A 26274-nucleotide genomic window follows, 5' to 3' on the forward strand; every position below is an offset into this window, starting at 1 on the left:
TTGAAATAAAATAATTTCAGTGGATCTGGTTGTGCACGCCCATCATCCCAGCATTCAGAATGCTAAGGCAAGAAGACTACAGAGCAACTTCCCAGGCCAGCCAGAGCTACAGAACAGTGTCCTGCCCCAACTAAACCAACAGACTGTAGCACTTCAAACCACAGCATTGTCACCCTCGAAAATACTGTCACCAGAGAACACACTGCTGAACCGGGAAATCAACTTTTAAAGGCCCCAACTCAAACCGTAACCCTGCTATTTGCACCCTAACTCCAAGGACAAGGACCAAGTGGCCACTTTAAGGGCTACAGAGAGGAGTAAGCACCTGTAGATGTCACTACAGCCTTAAGGCAAATTCAACACCACCAGGTTCTCTGGAATTCTTGGGCAGCTTCTAGACCGAGCCCGGCCACACCCCAGCCCTGCCTCCTACCTGCCGCGTGACTCATCCCCAGTTCTCCCAATGAAGTTTCTCTGGTAGAACAGTGGGTGGGGCAAGGCAAGGAAGGGGAATTTACGCTTCGAGGCTGCTCTAGTTTGCTTCTGTTGCTGTGATAAAACACTTAGATTGAGAGAAATTTAACAGGAGGAAAAGGTTATTTCAACTTACAGTTTACAGTCTATTGATGCAAGTCAGGGCGAGAACTCAAGCAAACCCCCACCCACCCACCTTCCCAAGACAGGAATCACCGAGGAGTGCTGCTTTTCGGGCTCACAGGCTCAGGCTCAATTAGCTTTTATACAGCTCAGGACCACCAGTCCAGGAAATGGCTCCACCCATAGTGGATTGGACCCAACCACATCAATTAAAATAATCAAGGCAATTCTTCAGGACTGGAAAGAAAAATGGCTCAGCAGTCAAGAGCACTGGCTGCTTTTCCAAGTTCTAGTCCCAGCACCCATGTGGTAATTCAAGTTCCGGGGCATCTTCTGTCTTCCTCAGGTACTAGATATGCACATTGCACACAGACAGACAGACATGGAGGCAAAACACTCATACACATAAAAGTAAATAAATCTTAAAAAAAAAAAAAAAAGACAGCCTTCCACTTCCAACCTCCGCGCGCGCGTGCGCGTCTTGAGTGTGTATCTATCAAAGAACAGCATCAAGTGTCATTCCTCAGGTCCTATTTTTTGAGACAGGGTCTCTCACTGGCCTGACAGTCATCAAGTAAGCTAGACTGGTCTTCCAGCTCGTTTCCAGCCGGCAGCCATTGCTCAGGTTTTTTCTGAGGGAGGGGAGAGGCAGCTGAGGGTCAGAGGGTGACCTGCAACAGTCCGTTGGAACCACGAGTGTCTGGGGAACTGAACCCAGGTTGTCAGGCTTAGTGTCCGCCACCTCTACCCACTGAGCTATCTTGCCAGCTGTTGGTGTTTCAAGATGGGTTCTGGGGGCTGGAACTCAAGCTCCCAGCAAGGCAAGTGTTTTACCACCTGAGCTACCATTACCCCTGCATGTGTGGGTTTCCTCAATGAATCCCCATAATACGAAGATTTATTGTGTTCAGTCCATAATGGGACATCATCTCCCAAATGTTGTGCCTGCTTCTTCCTACACAGGGTCCCAACTGAACAAGTAGTCACAAGTTAAAGATGTCTCAGGTTTCTGGACCCCCATCCTCCTGGCCCTCTGTGGCCCAAGGCTAGCTCCTCAAGCTTTTCCCCATGTCCTAGAGAGCCCTGGGTTCTGCCCTCAGCTCCCCATGGCAGCCTTTCATCATGCACATCTCTACATCACCTGATGGCTTCACATGTTCCTGACATGCTAGGGACTCAATAGTGGATTTCCCAGTCCCTCACACAACCTCAGAACCCTGGGCATGCTGGCTATGGCAGACCCGCGACTTCTCCTCAGGAGAACTGTCCTCTGTAGAAGTCACTAGCTGTTAAAAGTTGTCAACGAGTGCTTGAAAGAGGCAGTCACAGGGGTCCTTGAGAGCACCCCATAAGAAACCATCTGTGGGGCTAGGGAGATGGTCAGAGGGTCACATATTTGTCTCACAATGATGAGGACCTGAGTTCAAACCCACAGTCACGCTATAACCCCAGCACTCCCTCAGTGAGAAAGAAGGCAAAGGTAGAAGAATCCTGGGCCAGCTAGCCTGGAGTACATAACAGTGAACAAGGTAGCCATTGAGCCCTACACCCAAGGCTGTCCTTTGACCCTTCACATGCTTGCCGTGGTGTACATGTGCCCACACACATCCCTGTATGGGAAAAAAAAAAAAACATGTATACTGGTACCCCTGCCTCAGGCTCCGCCCTCTGATGATTCCACTGTTTGTAGCCTGGGCCTCTCAGACCAACCTCAGGCCACCAGCTCTGCCCCAGATCCCTTCCCTGCCCACTGTTGCCATTAGTCACTTCCCTGTTCCCTGTGACCAAATGCTGACAAGAAGCAGTTTAGGGGAAGAAGAGTTTATTTCAGGGTTTGGTTCAGGCAGACATCCCACTGGAAAGAAGCTGGGGTGGCTGAAGCAGGACGTAGCCCTTGGTCACATTCAGTTACCTCAGGAAGCAGAGAGATGAACACTGGTACCAGTTCACTTTCACTTTTTATCAGTCCAGAATCCCAGCCCAGGAGAGCGGGCAAGCACAGTTATAGGGTGGGTCTTTCTACCTCAGTTTACCCATAGAAACTCCCTCCCAGGCAAGCCTAGAGCCTTGTCTCCTAGGCCATCTAAATCCTGTTACGTTGACGGTATTAGCCTCTCACCGACGTTGGTAAATGAGGGAGCGTCATCCTCCCCGGTTTTCAGGCCTACCCTTTGCTATCACCCTCAAGCCTTCTCCTCTTACATTCCACACACACCCCATTATCAGCTCCCGGGTCTGTGCTTTCAAATTCTGCGTGGAATCTGACCACTTCCGGATTCAGCCCTTGCTCCGGGAGACCCTGTAGCAGCCCACTCCCAACACCCTGCGTCCACCCCCACTGCTCAGGTTTCCTGCGGCAGGGCAGTAAGTGACCCCTGTGGAGCTAACACTCCTCTGTGCAACCCAAAGGCTTTTCCACAGATTGTCAGAACCCCGGGCATCTGTCTCCAACCCACATGGCTGCCCAGCCTTCCGTCCTAGGTCCCAGGTCCAAGCTTCTCTACAGGCCTCCCTGCTGTCGATGCCCCCACCGACACGGCACCGAGAATCCCGTGTGTGTGTGTGTGTGTGTGTGTGTGTGTGTGTGTGTGTGTGTTCTTTAATCGACCAGCGACACGGCACCGAGAATCCCGTGTGTGTGTGTGTGTGTGTGTGTGTGTGTGTGTGTTCTTTAATCGACCAGCGCACGGCACCGAGAATCCCGTGTGTGTGTGTGTGTGTGTGTGTGTGTGTGTGTGTGTGTGTGTGTGTTCTTTTATCGACCAGCGCTGCACCGGAGACCTGATGTCCCAAGGCTAATTTCACCTTCTCAGTCAGCCTGACCACACTTCACCCTCATTCCAACCTCTGGTCTTCCCTGCTTCCTTTTTCTCTAGTCAGTGTCCTACACATAGGATGCCTCGGTTCCTACGAAACCATGAGCATCCCTCTTCCTGAAGGTTCTAAGTTGTGAGGGCAGGGCAGTGGTTAACATCAAAGGTCAACATGACAGGATCCAGAATCCCCCAAGTCTCTGGTCTCTAAGCCTGAGAGGGAGATCGATCCTAGGTTATCTTACCTGAGTTGGGGAAGCCCACTGAAAATGCTGGCAGCAGCGCCTGTCCAGGGGTTGGATCCCAGATGGAAAACAGAGGAAGTGAGCCCAGCGCCAGCATTCTACTTCCTGCCTGCAGATGCTCTGGCAGCCTCAACGACCCCCTTTGCCCCACTCCCCACCTCTCGAGGCCATAGTGACCAACTGCCACCCCAACATCTCTCTGCTGTGACCTCCTGCTGCCCACTATCTCCTCCCCTCCGTCCCACCCCCTTGTCATGACCTCCTACCACCCATGACCTCCTGCCCACCCCACTCCCATTACCTCCTCCCATCACCACCCCTACCATAACTTCCTGCTCCCATGACCTCCCTCTGCTGTGACCTCTGGCCACTGTGACCTCCTGCTGCCCACTACCTCTTCCCCTACCCCCTCGCCCTCCACCCATGACCTCCCATCACAGTTACCTCCCATCACAGTTACCTCCCCCCACCTCACCCCCTTGCTGTGACCTCCCACCACCATTGTGATCTCCCACCCATTACCTCTCCCTCTAACCCTCCCCACTTAAACCCCCACCCCTTTTTCTCCCCACCTGTCATGACCTCCCACCACCGTGGCCTCCTGCAGACGGGATCTCATGATGGAGTCCACCCTCTTACTGTGAGTTGCTTGTGTCAAATATTCTGTTACAGCTCCCAGACCAGGAACTAACACAAGCAGCTTTTCCTTTGGTTACTAAGCATGGGACCTCTGCTGTCAGTCAAATGAACCCCACACCCCTTGGGAGAATAAAGAAAACCAGACCCCGCCCCTAGCATCATTTCCAACTCTGAGACTTAGAACCCGGCACTGTCCAAATCAAATGAGACTGTAACCCCTGATGTATTCTGAAGACCCATGGAACTGAGCAGAGGCCACCCTCGGGTGTTCTACTCAATATGCCTCTCAGTGGGTGAAAGGAGGGTCTCAGGCCAGGCCAAGTGAAGGTGATCCGAGGCTCCGAGCTTAACCTGAATCTTCTGTCCTTAACCAGTGGCATAAAGGAACGTCTGGAAGGATGGAGAGACCAAAGGAATTCTTCAAATATATTTATCATCTTTTAGTGTTTTTCTTACTTAAAAAATAATACTGATTTTCTTCAGGGATTAAAAAAGCAGACCACAGAAGACTGTCTCTCTGAACACGGGGGAGACACATGGGACCAGAGGGGAGACAAGTGTGACCATGGGGAGGGCTGGACTGGACAACGGGAAGGCACATGTGAGGGGAAAGACAGGCGTGATGACGTGTAACCATGAAGACGAGTGTGAATACAGAGAAGGCAGGTGGAAAGGGGAGTGGACGGGTGTGACCGTGGGGAAGGCAGGTTTGACCTTGGTCGGGAGAGACGGTGGCTTCCCCCTTACTTTAAGAAGGGAAAGCTGTGAGGTATCAACAACCCAGGCACTTGAAGAAGGAGGAACTCGGAAGAGAAGTCCCTTAGCTGCTGTGGACTAAGCAGACTCTTCCATCTCCAACAGGTCATCCACATACTCCACAACCTCTCCCTGTAAGAGACAGCAGACACCTCGGTCAGGCAGGCCACAGGGCAGGAAAGGCGTCAGAGACAGGAAGAGAGTTTCCCAGAGGCTACCAATGGCTGGCTGCTTGGACCCAGGCAAGTTCCTCCACTGACTTGGAGCCCAGATGACCTGATGTTTCTCTGCCTGAGAACAGAGCCTTATATTCTACCCCATGTGACCTCGTTGTAAAGCAGCCTGCTACCCCACAGATGACTGGTGTCAAGTAGGTGGTCTAGCTAATACCCTGAAGGGCTCCACAGGTTCTCTGCACTGGGCACCTCTCCATCGTCCTCCTGGTCCCTTGGTTGTACCTCAGAAACACATTCTTCTGGTACTTTCCACCCTGAGCAGCAGTCACACTTCTCAAGCCACTACAGCCATGTAGGTATGTTGGTATGTTAGGGACTAGTTCCCTGGGACCCTCTTGAGTGAGACCCAACCTAAGGTGCAGGCCTATGCATCCTTGATTAATTCGTTAGTTTGGCAGCCCTGGGGATTGAACCCAGCGCTTTGTGCATGTCAGGTAAATGCTATACCACTGAGCTATACCCCAAGCCCCCACTTTCTCACTTGCACAGAACTTTCATACCCACTGCTGTTCACGGTCACTGCTATTTCATAAAACACTGCCGCTTTCTTCCTTAGTGGCCATGACAGGCCATGCGGATGGGCATGGTGAAACTTCCCTGACCATGTCTTACTCAGAGTGGTAAGAAGAGTGGGAGGTAGAGCGAAGCTGGGGAGAGAGCCTCTGCGACTGGCCCAGCATCTCTCAGAACACATCCTCCTGGCTCTCCCAGGATACAATGGGTCAGAGCAGAACAAGCTCCCAGATCTCTTACGGCTCTAAACACATCGAGGGCCCAGCTTTCTTACAAAGCATTTTCCAGTTCCTTCCAGTCAGATCTCAATAAGTAAACAATAAGACATTTCTACTGATGGCTTTTCCCTGGCCCGGCTGCCCCTCCACAAAATGACCATGTCACTCTTGGTCAGGATGGGTCAGGAAAGGAGCTGGCTTTGAGGAAGAATGCATGGGTCAAGCATGGGCAAAGTCCTAAACTGAGCCCCACTATATGAATAAACGGGGTGCGGTGGTGACTGTTTGTAATGCCAGCATTTGAGAGGTCCCAGCAGATCACCAGAACTTCACCTTAGAGCTATAAAACAAGCTGGAAGCCAGCCTGTGCTACATAAGATATTGTCTCAAATGACAAAACAAACAAACAAACAAACAAACAAACAAAGGGTTGACCAAGGGAGAGCTAGTCAGAAAATCAGCTCCCAGAAGAGGATGAGCGAGGACAGTTTATACCCATCAGATTATAATAACCTGGTAGGAAAATGAGGTGGGAGTTATAAGTGCCTTCAGAGTGGAGAACCGGTAAAACTCACTACACTTCTCAAAACTGAAGGTGGGGGGGACAACCTTTGGGACAGCTCAGTGGGTGAAGTGTTTGCTATAGAGCCTAATGTCCGGAGTTCAATCCTTGGCACCCACAAGGTAGGAGAGGACCAACTCCCTCAAGCTGCTTCTGACTTCCATGATGGTGCTGTAGCATGCCCCTGCCCCCTTCCCCACACAAATAAGTAAACAAGCAAATAAATGTAAATAAAACCAAAGAAAGGGCCTGGTGGGACACACCTATAGCTCTACAGCTTTGGACTTGGCTAACCTGGGCTACATGGCAAGACCTTATCTCCAGAAGAAACAAAAGGAGGGGAAAGCCGGGAGCACAGGTCCACGGGAGAAGTGCCTGATTCTCAAGTTTAGGGACCTCAGTATGCACGTGTACAGCACCAAGGCACAATGACACAGGTCTGTCACTCACCGCTGGGGAAGCAGACAGAGAAATGAAGATCCCGGGAGCTTGCTGCATAGTCAGTTGAACCAAGTAAATAAACTCCAGGTTCTGTGAGCAACTCTGCTTTGACCTGAATTCAATCCCCGGAACCCACAAAAAGGTAGAAGTAGGGACTGACCCCACAGGGCTGTGACCTCCACACATGCACAAGGACAAGTGTCCCCAACTCTATTTCTCCCTCCCTCTCTCCCTCTCTCCCTCCCTCTCTCTCTCTCTCTCTCTCTCTCTCTCTCTCTCTCTCTCTCTCACACACACACACACACACTTGTCACATATTCCAAACACATTTCCCCCACAGGAAAAGCATCGGTCTAGCCTGGACTTCCAGCTCTGGGCTTTCCACACCAGAACACTGGCTTTCATTAAAACACTAACAGCAGCTGTCTTTTTGAGGGCCCCTTTTGTTTCTTACATGAGGGAGGATCCAGCCTTCCAGTGACTCTAGCAGAGACAAGAGTCATGTTTTCTCTTGGGCAGACTCGTGCAGAGCACAAAAGCTTACCTCATCGTCGTCCATGAGGTGTTCCTGAGCGAAGTCATACAGTTCTTTCTGGAGTGTAGTCACATTAAAGAACTGAACTGCCTCCTGTTCAGACAGAGAGAGAACTGTCAGGTGACCAGACTTCTCATGTGAGAGTTGGCAGCAAGAGGCACAGGGTCCTGGATTTCATTCAAGTCGTGAAAGGGTTAATGAGCATGCAAGAGGAAAGATTGTGAGTGTGAACGAACCCCACAGCCACCGAAGTGTGGGGATACGAAAGTGAATACTATGATATATAAATGATATGGTTCTTAAAAGCGGGGTGGGGGGGAGGGCGGGACGGGGGTTGGGGGAGGTTCTGGCCGAAAGCTCAGTTGGGGTCATGTTTGCCTGGCTTGCTCCAAACCCCAGGACCCATACCCCAACACAGCACAAGCCAAGTGTGTGCTGAATGCATGTAATCCTGGACCTTGGAAGGTGGAGGCAGGAGAAGCTCAGGGCTAGCCTGGGCTACATGAGATGCTGTCAAAAACAAAAAAACCCACTGGAAATGTAGGTTAGTGGCAGAGCATGTGACTGGTGCACATGAAGTCCTGGGTTTTATTCCCATAGCATAAACTAAACAAAACAAGTCAAAAACCAAAACCAAAACACTCATAGCAACTGAGGAAATGTATGTACGTGTGTGTGTGTGTGTGTGTGTGTGTGTGTGTGTGTGTGCGCGCGCTTTAGCAAGGAATTGAGATACGGAAGATTTATTTATGAAAACCTAGGACAGCATACAAAGAAACCTCCTGAATAGAAAAAAAAATATTTGTTACTATTTTATTGGGACAGGTGTTGTAGCCCAGACTAGCCTCAAACTTAATGATAACCTTCTCGCCTCTGCATCCAGAGTGCTAGAATTATAGTCACATGGCACCATGCCTGACAGTGGCAAATAGTTTTTGAAAGTCCCATATAAGGGGTTGGGGATTTAGCTCAGTGGTAGAGCGCTTGCCTAGCAAGCGGAAGGCCCTGGGTTCGGTCCCCAGCTCCGAAAAAAAAGAAAAAAGAAAAAAAAAAGTCCCATATAATTAACCCCTGACAGTAGGTATAAAGCCTCAAATTTGTATCAAAGGAATTAAGTGATATTTAATTCATAAAAGTCTATGACCCCAGTTCTTGGCACAGGCAGGGAGATTGCAGATTTGAGACCAGCCTGAGCTAGATAGCAAAACCCTATCTTTAAAGACCAAGGGCTGACGGTACCTCAGTGAGGGAGCATGTAAGACTATAAGAAGCTCCTGGTCTCAAATACCATAAAGGGGGGCAGGGGTGATGCTGGGGACACAAAGTTACAAAACCAGCATGTGAAGTCAAATCCTATTTTTGTAACAATAAACCCATAAGTAAATACATGGACTGGAAGAAGGAATTTAAAAAGCTATGTGGGTCTGGAGAGGGCTCATTGCGTAAAGGTGCTGCTAAGCCTGACAACTTGAGTTCAATCCCTGGGACCCACATCATAAAAGGAGAAAAATGATTCTCACAAGTCGTCCTCTGGCCCCACTGCATGCCGCTGTATGTGCAGGGCCACATACATACATACACACACGGCAAATAAGTAAAAATATAAGAGAAAAATTAAGCAGGGTGTGACGGCATATGCCTCTGATCCCAGCATTCAGGGGGCAGAAGCAAGGGGGTCTCTCCGAGTTCAAGGCCAGCCTGGTCTACTCAGTGACTTCTGGGTCAGTCAGGGCTACAGAGTCAGAGCCTGACTCTGGAGGGGCAGGGGGACTGGTAAGTCGGACCCAGTGCGGACACTCACCAGTCTGGGCTGGAAGTGCTCATCTGAGAGGCCCCACTTGTCCCGGTGGTACTGATAATAGACGAGATTCTGTTGCATGACCTTGTCATTCGGGTCAAAGAGCAGGTAGCTGACGGCACACGGGGCTGCGTTCTTCAGATCGTTCACTGGAACCAGAGAGGAGAGGCCAGGCAGGTGAGAGCCAGCCCTGATGCCGCCCACCCCCATGGAAGCCAGAAGCTTGACCTTAGACCTCGGGACGTGAGCAGGGCACAGTCCACGTCCCATGGCAGCCTCAAGGATGGCAGAGACCGTGGATCACGCTGAGGCTTCAGACAATCGGAGCGTGTCACAAGAGGTGACGGGTGGGTCTCAAGGCCTGTGCCACACTGGGACTGAGGAGGACAGAGGCTGCTTAACTACAGGCTTCCTGCTGGAGGCTGCATGCAGCTCCTGGGTCCCATCTGGCTTGGACTACTGTTCCCAGAGAGGGCAGGCCCTCCTCTAACCAAACCAGACTTGGAAGTCAGAAGAAAGGCTGGCGATGTAGCTCAGTTGGTAAAGTGTTTGCTGAACATACATGGAGCCCTGGGTTCGATCCCTAGTTCTTTATAAACCATGCATAGTTGAATCAAAGGTGACCTTGTCCTGCCATCTTCGGAGAACATGGGTTCCCTGTTTAGAACTGGACCCCCCTACATCACCATCCACACGGGGATTCTACAGAGTGGCATTTGTCTTGGGAAGCAGGCCAAGAAGAAATGAGACAGAAGCCCCAAGGTATTTACTCTGGTACTTTCCAGAGCCACTTCTAATCTATAATGCAAAGACACATGATTAGCATTTGAAGATGATTCAATTGTGCCCCCTAGTGGCTGCTTCCTATAATGACAACATTAAGGCTCTTCCTGCACGCAGCCTGTATGGCTGATGAAGGTGATAATTTATACTTAGACTATATTTCTCCAACCCCTGGAAAGCAAAAATCTCCCAGAGAATAGCAGGCAAAACCCAGAGTTCAAGCTCGGAAGCCTGGCTCAGGGTCTCTGTTCAAATGAAGGAGCCACAAGGCCTCTGCGTGCACAGCACAGCCCTTGGTGGACCTTCTCAGCCACCACAGGAAAGCAGGGAGTTACTTACACTTGTAGTAAGCAAACTGCAAATAGTGGTAGATGGTAGCCACAAATTTCTCCACGGGGTAACCTCCTATGACTGGGGTGAGGGTCTCCTCACAATGAATCTTACACTCCAGAACTTCCACATAGTGATCTGAAAAAACAGATATAAATTCTTAGAACAGAAGGTCTGTCTGTCTCTGTGTCCCTCCTCCTCCCTCCCTCCCTCCCTCTCTCTCTCTCTCTCTCTCTCTCTCTCTCCTTCCCTTTCTCTGTCTCTGCCCCCCAACACTCTCTCTCCTCTCTCTCTCTCTCTCTCTCTCTCTCCTTCCCTTTCTCTGTCTCTGCCCCCCCCAACACTCTCTCTCTCCCTCTCTCTCTCTGCCTCTCTTCCTCCCTCCCTCTCTGAAAACCAAGGCCCCGTGCACTCTAGGCACATGCTCTTCCACTAGCCCAACCTCAGCCCCGTCACTATCTTCAGTCTAGTCCTGCCTTCCACACACACACACACACACACACACACACACACACACACACACACACACACGGAGGTAAAAGGGGGAAATTTTTCAACATTTAAAATAAAGAACTCGTGGCTGCAGGGATAGCTCCACAGTGAACACCGGCCGTTCTTCTAGAGGACCCCAGGTTCAGATCCTGGCACCACAGGGTGGCTTGCAACCACCTGTAACTCCAGTTTCAGGGGATCCCCTCACATTCTTTTGGCTTCTCCAGGCACCAGGCATGTGGCCCGGTCACCAGCATGAATCAATCTCAGGACCCACATTGTAGACAGAGAGAACCAATATCCACAAGTTGTCCTCTGACCACAAGTGAGCCACCGTGCTACCCCTCCCTACACCCCATATACACGCAAAATAAATAAAAAAATACGATCCAAAATGTTTTAATGAGCAAAGAATATTAATATAAATTAATATGAATAGCGATCTTGCACTGCTGAGACACTATTCCTCTTCTACAGTAAATATTGTCATTTCTCTAACAGTTTAAACCAAAGGTTAGGGGTTTAACTCAATGGAAGAGGGCTTGCCTGACATACATGAGGCCTGGGTTTGATCTCCAGCACCACAAAAAACAACAACAACAACAGCAACAATTTAATTGTCAAGTTGGTAGAAAACAAAACTGAGACATCGTCTCATGCAGCTCAGACTGGTTTTGAACTCCTACTAGCAGAGGGCGGCCTCCACCTCCTCGTCCTCCTGGCTCTACCTTGTGATCCCAAGTGCTGGGATAACAGGCGTGCGCCACAGGACCAGATAATGCAGAGCTGGGAACCGAACCCAGGGCTGGGTGAGTACTTTAGTCCACTGAGCCGCACCCCCAAACCCAAACGACGTAAGTCCTGTGTGTGAATTTGGATATACAAACTGGGAAAGATGAAAACCAGAAGAGACTGTAATATCTGTGGGGGCGGGGGGAGGTACTTATGCATGAGTGACTTTCATAGAAAAAAAATGCTATCAGCAAAACTTCTCAAGGGTGAAGCTGGAACTGAGGAGAAGCAGGCAGGGACTGTGATGTCCTTAGGGCCCCTGCTGTTAACATATAACTCGTGAGGCGATAGATCAACCCTGATGCAGCAGAAGCAGAAAACACTTTAACTAAATGCTTACAAATTAACAGCCCTGGGCAGGGACAGAGCAGTAACCAGGGTTAAACATTTATGAAGCATGAGTGAGGCCCCAGGTTCAACTCCCACATCGCCATAAAAAATAAATAGCGCCTCCGATAAGAGAAGAGCAGACATCACACGTCTGCATGTGACATGCTCAAGCTACTTCTAGCTGTTCTGGCCAAAAATGCAGAAGATGGCAGCCAGGGACCTTTCTTTTAAAATGGTGGCTCACTGGGTAAGAGCACCTGCAGAAGCCGCGACGGCTGGAGTCTGATCCCTGGGATCCATGTGGCAAAGAGAGAATAGGCCCTGTAAGTTGTCCTCTGACCTCTACACGCACACTATGGCACATGTGTGCAAGCGTGTATGCACACAAGAGAAATAAACAAATAAATGAAAAATAAAACAGCTCAATGGGGATAAAGGTACCCGAACCTGGGCACCTGAGCCCATTGCCCACAGGGTGGAAAGAAGAAACTGACTTCCACAAAGCGTCCTCCACCCGTGTGCCGTGGCAGACACGGGCATACACACACACACACACACACACACACACACACACACACACACTCTCACACACACAATGGAAAATGAGTAATACAAGAAAACACTGTAGGGGCTTGGGAGATGGTTCAGTGGTTAAGAGCACTGACTGCTCTTCCAGAGGTCCTGAGTTCAATTCCCAGCAACCACATGGCAGCTCAAAACCATCTGTAATGGGACCTGATGCCCTCCTCTGGTGTGTCTGAAGACAGCTGCAGTGTACTTGGATATAATAAACAAACAAACAAATAAATAAATCTTTTTTAAAAAGGGTCCTTAGATGCCAATCCGAGCACCTGGTGTACAGGCCCCACCCATAACCGACCTGCTATGGACAGGTAGAAGTCCTTGAAGTCCTTAATCTCCCTCGACCCCTCACAGGCAGCCAGGCACTCATAAAAAGCCTTGAAGAAGTCAGGAAGTGCCAGCTCCATGTCGGAAATGGATGTCCTCCAATTCTCCCCGTTGTAGGCCCGCACCGCACGGACAAACAGGCTCTGCGAAGCAAGAAGACGCGGTGAAGCCCCCTCTTGGCAAACAGGAGACACACTGTCTCCCCAAAAGAACCATGCAAGACCCTGACCAAGCCCTGTTCCCTGGTCCTGGATGACTCTTTTTTTTTTTTTTTTTTTTTTTTTGTTCTTTTTTTCGGAGCTGGGGACCGAACCCAGGGCCTTGCGCTTCCTAGGCAAGCGCTCTACCACTGAGCTAAATCCCCAGCCCCTCCTGGATGACTCTTGACTAGATGCAAACCAAGCCCCACTGTGTGTGGATCTAGATTTGCTGACCGTGTTCACAACAGACACATTTAAAAAAAACAAAACAAAACAGAATCTCAGGTAGCCCAAGGTGACTTCAAACTCCCTGTGTAGCTAAAGATGACTTCTACCTCCTTTCTAAAAATTTACTTTTACATTCTATTTAGAGTGCGTGCGTGTGCACCACATGTAGACTTGTAGAGATCAGATGCCCTCTGAGAGGAGACAGTTCTCTCCTACCAAACTGTGAGTTTTGGGGATCAAACTCAAGACACTCCCCAGGTTTGGCAGCAAAGACACATCAGCCCACTAAGCCACCTTGCTAGCTGGACCTTGAATTTCTGTGTGCTAGATTCACAGGTATGCACCACCACGCCCAGTTTTATACAATGCTGGGGACTGAACCCAGGACACTGTGCATGTGTGCAAACACTCTACCACTGAGCTACGCCCCCAACCCAAATGACTACAGATCTCATTGTATTAAGACTAAGACAAATGGGTACCGGCATAGTGGGCTATTCCTGTGACAACCTGACCATGTTTTGGGGAGGACTCTGGAAGGACTTTGGAACTTCGAGCTAGAAGAGCTATTTGGGATGTTAAGAGCTTCTGTAGGAGCTTCGAAGATAATGTTGAGAACAGTACAGAAGATGGAGGCCTGGCTTGTGAAATTTCAGAGGGAAGACTCTTATCGGGGCCATGTTGTTTTGATTGTGAAGATTCTGTGGTTTCGGTTAGCTGGGGCTGAAGAATCAGCTGTGATTAACAAGATTCCAGAACTACTAAAACAAACCTTTGCATTACCGGGACTAGTGATGCTGGTCAGCTCGAGTTAAGAAATTAGTGGTGATTAAGAAGAGACCAGCGCTCTCTGCTCCCAAACCCCGTGGGAGAGAGACCTCACCGCCTGATCAGGTGGGCACTCCTGAGGCTGCAGAGCGGAGGAGACCACCAACACTGCCCATCCCTGCCCACATCCCTGGCCCAAGAGGCAACTGTATAAGGCCTCTGGGTTCCCGTAGGGGAGGGCCCAGGAGCGGCAGGACCCCTGCGCCTGAGACACCGCCAGAACCTGAAGGAAACAGACCGGATAAATAGTTCTCTGCACCCAAATCCCGTGGGAGGGAGAGCTAAACCTTCAGAGAGGCAGACATGCCTGGGAAACCAGAAGAGACTGCACTCTGTGCACATCCAGACGCCAGAGGAAAACACCAAACGCCATCTGGAACCCTGGTGCACGGAGGCTCCCGGAAAGAGCGGCGCAGATCTTCCCGGTTGCTGCCGCCACGGAGAGGACTTAGGCAGTACCCCACGAGCAAACTTGAGCCTTGGAACCACAGGTAGGACCAACTTTTCCCCTGCAAGAAACCTGCCTGGTGAACTCAAGACACAGGCCCACAGGAACAGCTGAAGACCTGTAGAGAGGAAAAAATACACGCCCGAAAGCAGAACACTCTGTCCCCATAACTGGCTGAAAGAAAACAGGAAAACAGGTCTACAGCACTCCTGACACACAGGCTTATAGGACAGTCTAGCCACGGTCAGAAATAGCAGAACAAAGTAACACTAGAGATAATCTGATGGCGAGAGGCAAGCGCAGGAACCCAAGCAACAGAAACCAAGACTACATGGCATCATCGGAGCCCAATTCTCCCACCAAAATAAACATGGAATATCCAAACACACAAGAAAAGCAAGATCTAGTTTCAAAATCGTATTTGATCATGATGCTGGAGGACTTCAAGAAAGACGTGGAGAACTCCCTTAGAGAACAAGTAGAAGCCTACAGAGAGGAATCGCAAAAATGCCTGAAAGAATTCCAGGAAAACATAAATAAACAAGTAGAAACCCATAGAGAGGAAACACAAAAATCCCTGAAAGAATTCCAGGAAAACACAATCAAACAGTTGAAGGAATTAAAAATGGAAATAGAAGCAATCAAGAAAGAACACATGGAAACAACCCTGGACATAGAAAATCAAAAGAAAAGACAAGGAGCTGTAGATACAAGCTTCACCAACAGAATACAAGAGATGGAAGAGAGAATCTCGGGAGCAGAAGATTCCATAGAAATCATTGACTCAACTGTCAAAGATAATGTAAAGCAGAAAAAGCTACTGGTCCAAAACATACAGGAAATCCAGGACTCAATGAGAAGATCAAACCTAAGGATAATAGGTATAGAAGAGAGTGAAGACTCCCAGCTCAAAGGACCAGTAAATATCTTCAACAAAATCATAGAAGAAAACTTCCCTAACCTAAAAAAAGAGATACCCATAGGCATACAAGAAGCCTACAGAACTCCAAATAGATTGGACCAGAAAAGAAACACCTCCCGTCACATAATTGTCAAAACACCAAACGCACAAAATAAAGAAAGAATATTAAAAGCAGTAAGGGAAAAAGGTCAAGTAACATATAAAGGCAGACCTATCAGAATCACACCAGACTTTTCGCCAGAAACTATGAAGGCCAGAAGATCCTGGACAGATGTCATACAGACCCTAAGAGAATACAAATGCCAGCCCAGGTTACTGTATCCTGCAAAAGTCTCAATTAACATAGATGGAGAAACCAAGATATTCCATGACAAAACCAAATTTACACAATATCTTTCTACAAATCCAGCACTACAAAGGATAATAAAGGGTAAAGCCCAACATAAGGAGGCAAGCTATACTCAGAAGAAGCAAGAAACTAATCATCTTGGCAACAAAACAAAGAGAAGAAAAGCACACAAACATAACCTCACATCCAAATATGAATATAACAGGAAGCAATAATCACTATTCCTTAATATCTCTCAACATCAATGGCCTCAACTCCCCAATAAAAAGACATAGATTAACAAACTGGATACGCAACTAGGACCCTGCATTCTGCTGCCTACAGGAAACACACCTCAGAGACAAAGACAGACACTACCTCAGAGTGAAAGGCTGGAAAACAACTTTCCAAGCAAATGGTCAGAAGAAGCAAGCTGGAGTAGCCATTCTAATATCAAATAAAATCAATTTTCAATTAAAAGTCATCAAAAAAGATAAGGAAGGACACTTCATATTCATCAAAGGAAAAATCCACCAGGATGAACTCTCAATCCTCATCTTCGGTTGGTTTATATACAAGTGTGCAATTTCTAGGCTTGAAAGTAAAATGATGCTATCTGGTGCTGGATAGAGGAGCCTTATTTTTTATTATGGCAGCTTGCTATTTTTGTAACATGGTGATTTGATTGAACACAATAAAGTACAGTAGTAACTGATCTCCCCTTCTTCCTGGATGAGTGAGGAGATGATTAAATGTTGATGTCAGCATCCTTGAGCATATTCAGATGAGCTTCTGCTTCTGTTGAAAAGGATGCTGTGTTTGATTGTGGTCCGAAGCTTTGAAGCACTACTTGGCATCTCCTTCCTTGGAGGTCTCACTGTTTAAACATAACAGATTTGATAGCTTGTTGGTAAGGTGAGGTCCAGCTTGTCTCCACTAGGTCATCTTCATGTGAATCCGGTGGTTATACGGTTTTGTTCTAGGGATATTTCATTTTTTTAATAACGGTTTTAGCTGACATTCATGGAGAGAATGAATCCTTAGAACTGTGCCACTAGTGAAAGGAAATCCTGTCTAGAGTATGTTTCTTTACAAAGCTGTGTCACACCATCCTTTGGGCCCTCTGCTGGAAAAGTAGAATCAAGTCTCAAATAATGCCTTTTAAATTGTATCCTCTAGTATTATAGATGTAGGACAGTACTGTATCATACCTCTGTGGATGTAAAATAGCTTGTACCTGCTTTATGACACGTAGTAGTGACCGTGCTTTATCAGAGCTGTTTTTAATGATGTTGCTCAGAATGTATTCTTTCCAGATGATGATTGAGAAGCTAATTTAAAAAAAAAAAAATGGTGCCAGGTACCACAAGAGTAACAGAACTGTGCTGTTTTCTCGGGTTTTGTTTTTTTACTTTTTTTTTTTTTTAATGGAGTGTGCTGGATGTCTCTACAGTTTTGTTCAGATGACTGCAGAACCTGGAAAAGCTGTTGCTGCTGTTGATGCATAACACACTGCTATTATTGGTCTTTTTATATAAATATAAATATATATATACAGATATATAATTTGAATTTTTGGAAACTTTAGCTGTGCTGTCAACTTTGGAAAAAAGTATCCCCGTTTACTGTGTTGAATTGGCACTGTACAGAAATTAACAGCCATATTGGTCTAGAAATGTTGAACTTAAGTTTTTTCCATTTGTACAGGGGTAACGCACTGTATTAAATATGTAAGGTCTTATCTACGTGGGTTTGATTACAAAAACTAATAAAGTATTCTCTAAATTTAAAAAAACATATTTTAAAGTTCCCATATATTAATCCATTTCCATTTTATATTGATTTTCCATTTGATTATATTGTGGTCTGAGAATATGTGATAGGATTTTTCTTTATTTTTTTATGTTCTTGAGATAAATGATCAGTCCTAGAAAACATTCCATGTTCTGAGGGAAAGAATGTCCTCTCGCTGTTTGATGAAATATTTTGTTGTTAATTGAAGTGTTTCTTGATTTTCCCATCTGGGTGATCTCTACTTTAAGAAAAGTGGAGTGTTTGATCTTTGTTAAGGTCTGTCTTTTAGATATAATATTTGGCTTATATATTTGTGTTCTGTATATACACATAAAACTAAATAAAATCGTAAAAAAAAAAAAAAAAAAAGAAGAGACCAGCATCACTGAGGTGAAATCTTCTGGGAAGTGTTTTCTGAGAGCACGAAGAGCCTGTGTTCCAGAGAAAGCCAAGGTTGTACCTTGGGCTGTGACTGGACTTGGTCATGTATAAGAGTCACCCAGGTGGTACTGGTTTTAAAGGCATGAAGGGGTCATGAAGAGCAGCTGAGGCTGGGCACTGTGAGAGGCCATGGAAGGCCACTGGTGAAGGTGCAGCCTCAGTTGCAATTGATAGCCCAGGACTGAAGGGGTCATGCAAAGGAGTTAAGGCTTGGCACCATGAAGAGAGCCTGTGAGAGGCTATTGGTGAAGCCTAGTTGCAATGGAAGACAGCAGTGTTTTGGAGACACCAGTACCATGAGATGACCACCAAGAGCAGCAGCAGCAGTGGGGAACAGGCAGCTGGAGCCTAGAAGACAAGGTGTGTGCTACAAAGGGCAGAGCTGGAGAAGTGACCCAAGCCCTTCCTAGAAGATCGTGAGTGGATCCCAGATGTTGGACAGTTAGAGTTTGATTTTGCTTTTGGTTGTGACTGTGCCCTGAGATTTTTCCCTCTTGTAAGAAGTATTTTAGTGGAGTCACAGTTAAGAGACTTTGAATTTTAAAAGGTATTAGACATTTTAAATGGATTGAACTTTTAATATGTAAAGACTGTGAGACTCTCAAAGTTATTTAGATCTTGGGGATGAATAAGAAAGTAAGGGTTGAGGCTTAATAGTGATGTGTATGTCAAGGTGACAAGGGGTCAATTATACTGGCTGGTTTTGTATGTCAACTTGACACAAGCTGGTGTCAGAAAAAGGAGCCTCAGTTGTGGAAATGCCTCCATGAGACCCAGCTGTAAGGCATTTTCTCAACTAGTGATCAAGGGGGAGGACCCAGCCCATTGTGGGTGATGCCGTCCCTGGGCTGGTGGTCTTGGGTTCTATAAGAGAGCAAGCTGAGCAAGCCAGGGGAAGCGAGCCAGTAAGTAACATCCTTCCATGGCCTCTCCCTCCATGGCCTCTGCATCAGCTCCTGCTTCCTGACCTGCTTGAGTCCAGTCCTGACTTCCTTTGGCGATGAACAGCAATGTGGAAGTGTGAGCTGAATAAACCCTTTCCTCCCCAGCTTGCTTCTTGGTCATGATGTTTGTGTAGGAATAGAAACTCTGCCTAAGACAATCTTCTTCAGTTCAACTCAAAATATAGCAAGTATTTGACAATAAAATCAAATTCAGACCAGGGGGAAAAGTGGAAGAGATTGGATTGGGGCTGAAACTGGATCAGCCTCTGAGTCAGGGGCTGGATGGCAGTGGCCTGACTGCAAAGGGGCAGGAGGAAATGTGTCAGTCAGGGTGATTAAAAAATTCCTCACCACGCTTCTTTGTAGCTGTCACATGACACATGAAGTTGTCACAGATCACTGAATTACATAAAGTTCATCAGCAGTTAGCGAAAAGAGCATGGTGGCGCATGTGGCCCAGCCTGGCTTTGAACCTCCGGCAATCATCAATGCCTCAGGCCTCCCTAGTGCTGCGATTACAGGCAAAGTCACCATGCCCAATTTGCCAATTTTCCTTCATGGATATTTTGTGTGTCCCCAGTTTCCTATTGTCACAGATCAGCAGATATCACTGAAAACATCACGACGTTCTTTAGATGTCAGCATCCTGGCCAGGGAGATAGCCCAGTGGGTAACGGCTCCTGCCGTCAAGCCCGACAAACTGAATTCAATCCCCCAGACCCACAAGGTCAAGAAAGATAAGTACAAATTGTCCTCTGACTGCCACAAAAGTGGTATGCCACACCTACTGACCCACACACACATACTCACATTCACACACACACTCACACACATACTCACACTCACACACACTCACACACACTCACACATACACATACTCACACTCATACACACTCACACACACTCACACTCATACACACTCACACACATACTCACACTTATACACACTCACACACATACTCACACTCATACACACTCACACACATACATACACACACATACACACATATACTCACACTCATACACTCACACACATACACACACATACTCACACTCATACACTCACACACATACTCATATACACTCATACACACACTCACACACACATACACACACATACACACATATACTCACACTCATACACTCACACACATACTCATATACACTCATACACACACACTCACACTCACACACACATACACATACTCATACACATACACACACACTCACACACATACTCATACACATACACACACACTCACACACACATACATTCACACACACACACACACACACACACACACAAAATAGAATGTAATTTAAAAAAAAAAATCAGTTGCTCCCAGAGTCCTGCCCAACTGTGGGTGAAGCCAGAGAGTACCTCGTAGGACTTGGTTTCCAAGTCTTTAATGTGGTCCTCAGCTCCAGGCAAGCTCTTGTAATACTCCATGTTTCTCTTCATCATCTCGTCCTCAGGATGTTTCAGAAGGTAGGTGTGAGCGGCAGCGATGGCCTTCGGGAGGTCATTGGCCTAAGTGTGTAGTTGTAGACAGACACTGAGCCTTTATGACTGGGAGTTCATTTCAGCAACTTCTCTTTCTTCCTTCCCCTCTCTCTCCTCTCCCTCCCTCTCCTTCCTTCCTTAACCCACTCTTAGGTAGCTCAGGCTAGCCTGCAGGCTGATGATGACCTTGAACTTCTGACAAGGGATCACAGCACATGTGACTGTAGCCAGTCTTACGCATCGATGGGGCTCAAAGCCTGCTGCACGCCAGGCAGTTACTCTACCAGCCGAGCTAGGGCATCAGCCTCCTCAGGGAGCTCTTGACTTAAGTGACATCTCCACTTAAGAGAAGAAGGACGTGTCAAGGACTTTCAAGACCTGGCCCAGCCATTCTGACGAGTCTTTGTGCCTTTCCTGTCTATTCTGCATTGTCTGCACCATCCAAGCCCCAGGAGAATGGCACTGACCGCAGATCCCAGGTTCTTTGGCTGGCCCAGGGGTTACCTACGAGGAGCCCAGTGGGAAGCTAAAAGGAGAGCTGTAGCCTATTTCATCTTCTGGCTCTCTCCCCACAGCGACCCCCTGACTGCAGTGTTCCCAAACTAAAGGTCACAGATCCTGTCAAGATGGCCTTCTCCTTTGGTCACTCCTCCCAACTTCTAGTAACGGCTCACTCCTTTGCTCTTTCTGGCCAAGGGTTGGTTATCCCTGAGTGGCCCTAGTGCTGGGGGGATTAGAACATCCCATGTGTGCCCCTGAACACTTCTACAAACAACTGTCTTAATAAATTCTCCTCACGTTATCTTTTCTGGAGGAACCTTGACCAACACGTTAATGTTTGCGGAGATCTCACGGCACCTTCTGCCTCCCTCTCTCTGACTCATGCACTCCACACATATTTGTAGAGCCTCTCCTATAAGCGGGCACTGTTTCCAGGAAGCAGGAAGCAGGCTAGTGACAGTTCACCCACGGAGCTGCAGGAGCTTCAGAGTTTAGAGCTGGCTACCTGACCAGTACTAGCAGGAACACAGTTATTAGGAGAGGCACCAATCTGCACCAGAATGCCCCTAAACTTGAGCCAAGTCATCTGCATACAATGGAGGTTTTCATGTGGAGAGGAAGTGGGTGGGGGAAGGCAGGCTCCCAGGTGTCAAGGCTGATGCCCAGAGAATGGCAGGAGGCGGCCTGTGGCTGGTGGGACTTGGGAGGGAAGGCTGAGCTGGCAGTTGGAGAGAAGAGAAGGCTGGGAATGCAGCCAATGACCTGAGACTTGTTCTAGGAAGAGCACATGGGCCAGCGAGATGGCTCGGTGGGTAAGGGTGCTTGCCACCAAGCTGGACGGCTGTGCCCGGAGCCCTCATTCTAGGAGAAAATAGACTCCCACAAACTGTCTTCTGACCATCACACGTGCACATCGTGTGCCCACCTGTGCACACAGGTTCACTAAATTAGTAAAAGCAAAAAAATAAAAAAATAAATCTTGGGGTTGGGGATTTAGCTCAGTGGTAGAGCGCTTGCCTAGCAAGCGCAAGGCCCTGGGTTCGGTCCCCAGCTCCGAAAAAAAGAAAAAAAAATCTTTCTTAACCAGAAAAAGTATTAATTGGGTCTTGAGAATTCTCTCTCTGCCAAGGCCCGTGAAGGCCCAACAAGCTGACACCTTTCTGTCCAGAAACTGGGAATTCAAACCTCCCAGAGCAAGGACTTAAAGGGCAGGGAGCTGCAATTTGTGGCTATTTTTAGCAAGCAATCTCAGGCAGAATTAGCAGCCATGAAGAGACAGTGAATGATCTGTCTTTTTTTTTTTTTTTTTTGGTTTTTTTTTCGGAGCTGGGGACGGAACCCAGGGCCTTGCGCTTCCTAGGCAAGCGCTCTGCCACTGAGCCAAATCCCCAACCCTATGATCTGTCTTAAATTCTAGATGACAGGGCTGGAGCAGAGATGAACCTGGGGAATCTGCACACACTTCCCAGAGCAGAGGAGTCTGCCACCAAAGGGCAGGCCGCGTTTACGAAGCCCTCCTTCCAGTTCCGGGTACTCCGCTGGGGCACCCTGTGGCGTATTTGCTACCTCAGCAGAGGCCGCAAACAATTTTCACAGGAGCTGGGGGGGGGGGGGGGGGGCAGGCGGCGTACAGGAGGTAAGCAGGCATAAAGATTCACCATCAGCCTCAGCTGAAGCCAGCACAGATTACATAAGAAAAAGAGAGAGAGAGAGAGAGAGAGAGAGAGAGAGAGAGAGAGAGAGAGAATTTTCATGCTCAAATAAAGGAGGAAGGGCAGGATTTGGAGAGCTTGGGCAGAGCTCTGTGGTAGAGCCTGGGTGAAAGGGACGGGAGCCATAGCTCAGTCGGTAAGGGCACTTCCTGCTCTTCCAGAGGACTCAAGGTTCTCTCTATTCCCTGCACACAATTGTTCTGAGTGGCTCACAAACACCTCTAATTCCAGCTCTAAGGGGATCTGCTGCCCTCTTCTGGCCTCCACAGGCATCCACACACATACGACGTGGTATACACAGACAGAAGCATACAGATAGACACGCACGCACACAAAAATATCTAAGTGAGGGAAAAAAAATCAAAGGATAAAGGAACGATGCTCAAGGTTGAGGGGCGAAGCGGATCCTTGGGCTTGGTGGGGCTAGACCTAGAGCAGAGACCCACCAATACGGGATGCTGCTGGTGGGTGCTCACAAGGGTGGGGCTCAGTGGGCTGGGAGAGGCAGGGTGGGCTCAGTTGGGGGAGCTCAACGGGACAGGTTGGGATCTGGGAGTGGGGTGGGAATAAGCTTGGTGAGGTAGGTCCCAGGGGCAGGCCTGGGGCAGGGCTCTGTGGAGAGGGACTCTAGGGTAGAGCTGGAGAGGCTGGGAGGTGAAGTATGGTTCTGGGAACTGGCAGCTCAACTGGGCGAGGCTCAGCTGAGGTGGGTCTTCGGGCAAGTCGGGATTGGCTTGGTAGGACAAGTTTTGAGAGAGGGTGATTGTGCAGAGAAGGGAGGGTCTTGCACCCAGGACAGCATATGATGGGCGGGACTTTGTGGGCGGGGCTCAACTGGACTGCAGGCTTGCTTGGGGGGGGTTAGGTGGGGCAGAAGTGGTTTGGCAGCTGGGGTCAGCTGGGCGGGACTTAAGGGCGGGGATTTAAGTTCAGCCGGAAGGGGATCGGTGGGCGGGACTCGGGGCGTCGACCTGGGCTCCACGGGGCGGGGCTCTGTGCCGGGGTGGGCGGGGTTTCGCGGGGCGGGGCGAGCGCACTTACCTTGAAGTAGGCGAACTGCAGGAATTTGTAGGGCTCGCGCTGCTGAAAGTCAGCCAGCACCGCGCGGCTGGGCTGCGACTGGCGGAAGGCGGGCAGGCCCTGCTTGCAGCGCTTGAGGCACTGCGCGCGGCGCAGCACGCCGCCAAAGAGGCGCAGCTCCCTGTGGCTGGCGGGGCTGGCGGGACCAGAGGGCGCGGGCGCAGGCGTGGCCGCGCTGCAGTTGCGGTGGCAGAAGGCCTCGCTGTCGCGCAGCAGACGGTGCAGCCGCAGGCTCACCTCTAGGTAGCCCACGCTCTCGGCCCAGTGCTCGCCGCTGTACTGGTCGAGCGCGTGGCGGTAGGCCGACTCGAGCGGCATCAGCTCGTCCCGGGGGAAGCTGCGGAAGCTGTAGCGCTCATACTGCGCGCGCCCGGGGGACAGCACGCACCCAGCACACAGCAGCACCAGCAACGCGGCCGCAGGGCTGCGGGGCCCCATCGCGCGTGGCCCGCTAACCCGAGCCCAGAGCCCAGGATGCGCTACGCGGCAGGCCTAGGAGGGGAGGCGGGGACGCCGGCCGTGGCCCGCCCCGTCCGGCAGACTTCCCCGTCCGGGGACCGAAATGGGCGTGCCTGGGGGAGGTGCTCAGTCCTTCCCTCTGAGAGGTGGAGGGGCAGGACCTTAGTGAATTCCAGGCCAGTGTGGAACCCCATCTTTGAAAGGAAAGAAAGTTTATAATCACTTGAAGAATGTATGGGCCGCGCACCTCTAGTTTCCAGTTCAGCACATCCTGGGTCGGGGTGCGTTTTCTTTTTCGACTTGATCTCCTTGCCCAGGCTAGCCTTAAACTCCCTCTATAGTACAAATTGATTTCAAATTCACTGCCATCCTCCAGCCTCCTCACTGCAGGGAATCACCAAGTCTGCCATACACAACAGGCTGCGGGTTTACAAATGTCACACTTTGAATAGCAATGCTATTTGTTTACCTAAGGTTTTAAAGGATGTTGCATGGATAAAATTAGTAAGAATGCCAGTGGTGTGACTTGTCAGGTTGACGATATATTGCATCTTGGGATGCTGGAGAAATTTGTGCCTGAGCTATGAGGAAGAAAGCATTTTAAAAATTATGTACACTTTTGAAATACTCCGCAAAGTTGTAGGGATAGAATCATTTTATATATATTCATCCCTTCGTGAAAACGTGCACACCTTTGATCCCAGCACTTTTAAAAGGCAGAGGCGGTGAGTTCCAGAGTAGCCTAGGCTACATAATGAGACCTTGTCTAAAACAAACAAACAAAACAAAAGGTATTTAGAGCTTTGAGATTAGCTGCTAAAGGCGCTTTGTAGCAAGCCTGTTGACCTTCAATCTCAGGAGGCACTTAGGGAAAACGGAGAATCAGCTCCTTCAGGTCATCCTTTGACCTCTGCACATGTGCTGTGGGACCGGAGTGCTGTTCCGAGTCTGGAGGGCCAGAAAAACAATGTCTTTGGGAGGGTCCTGTAAAAGAGTACGACAAGAATTCCTCATCTCTTTTCCACCTATTGTGCCATTCAATAAATAGATGGCCTTTGTTTGGGACTAAGATTATATGACTATTAGATTAGAATTGGGGATATCAGAAATCTGAATAATCAGTCACATTCTCAGTAAACGAGACCAACCAACAGTTGGTTTTCTTGTATTCGCCATGACCGTCCATACTTTATCTCAAATATTAATTATCACCAACAATAACAATATTGTTATTGCTGCAGAGATGGCTCAGTGGTTAAGAACACTGTCTTCCCTTCCAGAGACCTGGGGTTCAATTCTCAGCACTCCCATGGCACCTCACAGCCTTCTGCAACTCTCTTCCCAGGCATCAGATTCCCTCTTCTGGCCTCTGGAGGCCCCAGGTTCGTACGTGGTACACTACCATGCAAGCAAAATACCCATGCACACAAACTTTAAAAGAAATGAAAATTGTAAAAAGTGGTTGAGTACTTACCTGATAATGTGTGAGGTCTTGGGTTTGGTTCTCAGAACGAAGGAGGGTGGGTGTTTGTCTTACTTGATGTAGCTGTGTTGAAACATCATGGTCAAAAGCCAACTTGGAGATAAAATAGTTTATTCAGCTTGCAGAACACAGTCCATCATCAGAAGAACACTGGGGGGCTGGAGAGATGGCCCAGCAGTTTGGGGCACTGAAAACTGCTCTTCCACAGGTCCTGAGTTCAAATCCCAGCAACCACATGGTGGCTCACAATCATCTGTAATGGGATTTGATGCCCTCTTCTGGTGTGTCTGAGACAGCTACAGTGTGCTTATATATAATAAATAAATAATCTTTTTTTAAAAAAGGGGGGGGGTTGGGGATTTAGCTCAGTGGTAGAGCGCTTGCCTAGGAAGCGCAAGGCCTTGGGTTCGGTC

At 48.7% G+C, this 26274-nt stretch overlaps 1 protein-coding gene and 1 long non-coding RNA gene across 3 annotated transcripts; both read right to left on the reverse strand.

The window, feature by feature from the left end:
• Window positions 1-591: 591 nt before the first annotated feature.
• LOC134480241 (uncharacterized) lies at window positions 592-4050 on the reverse strand. Its single transcript, XR_010054498.1, has 3 exons — window positions 3979-4050; window positions 3656-3695; window positions 592-2509 (listed from the first exon to the last, which is right to left on the reverse strand). It is a non-coding gene; the product is annotated as an uncharacterized LOC134480241 (long non-coding RNA).
• Window positions 4051-4706: 656 nt separating this feature from the next.
• Window positions 4707-24433, reverse strand: Crtap (cartilage associated protein). 2 transcript variants are annotated; one of them, NM_001401203.1, is made up of 7 exons: window positions 23881-24433; window positions 20504-20653; window positions 12961-13132; window positions 10476-10604; window positions 9357-9502; window positions 7565-7648; window positions 4707-5182 (listed from the first exon to the last, which is right to left on the reverse strand). In NM_001401203.1, exons 1-7 carry the CDS (start codon window positions 24355-24357, stop codon window positions 5129-5131), a joined length of 1212 nt encoding a protein of 403 aa, NP_001388132.1. In that variant the 5' UTR covers window positions 24358-24433; the 3' UTR covers window positions 4707-5128. The 2 variants fall into 2 exon arrangements, with proteins under 2 accessions (NP_001388132.1, NP_001102255.1); NM_001108785.3 differs by lacking the exons at window positions 4707-5182; window positions 7565-7648; window positions 9357-9502; window positions 10476-10604; window positions 12961-13132 and adding an exon at window positions 16679-16820.
• Window positions 24434-26274: the final 1841 nt, after the last annotated feature.

The sequence above is a fragment of the Rattus norvegicus genome, chromosome 8, assembly GCF_036323735.1.
Source record: "Rattus norvegicus strain BN/NHsdMcwi chromosome 8, GRCr8, whole genome shotgun sequence".
Taxonomy (NCBI): Eukaryota; Metazoa; Chordata; class Mammalia; order Rodentia; family Muridae; genus Rattus; species Rattus norvegicus.

Coding starts and splice junctions, on each gene's coding strand:
- Crtap (NM_001401203.1), bottom strand. CDS start 24,357: ATGGGGCCCCGCAGCCCTGCGGCCGCGTTGCTGGTGCTGCTGTGTGCT. Junction 10,605..12,960: donor CTTCTACCTGTCCATAGCAG/GTCGGTTATGGG, acceptor CTGTTTTTTCAG/ATCACTATGTGGAAGTTCTG. Junction 9,503..10,475: donor GCAGTTTGCTTACTACAAGT/GTAAGTAACTCC, acceptor CTCTGGTTCCAG/TGAACGATCTGAAGAACGCA.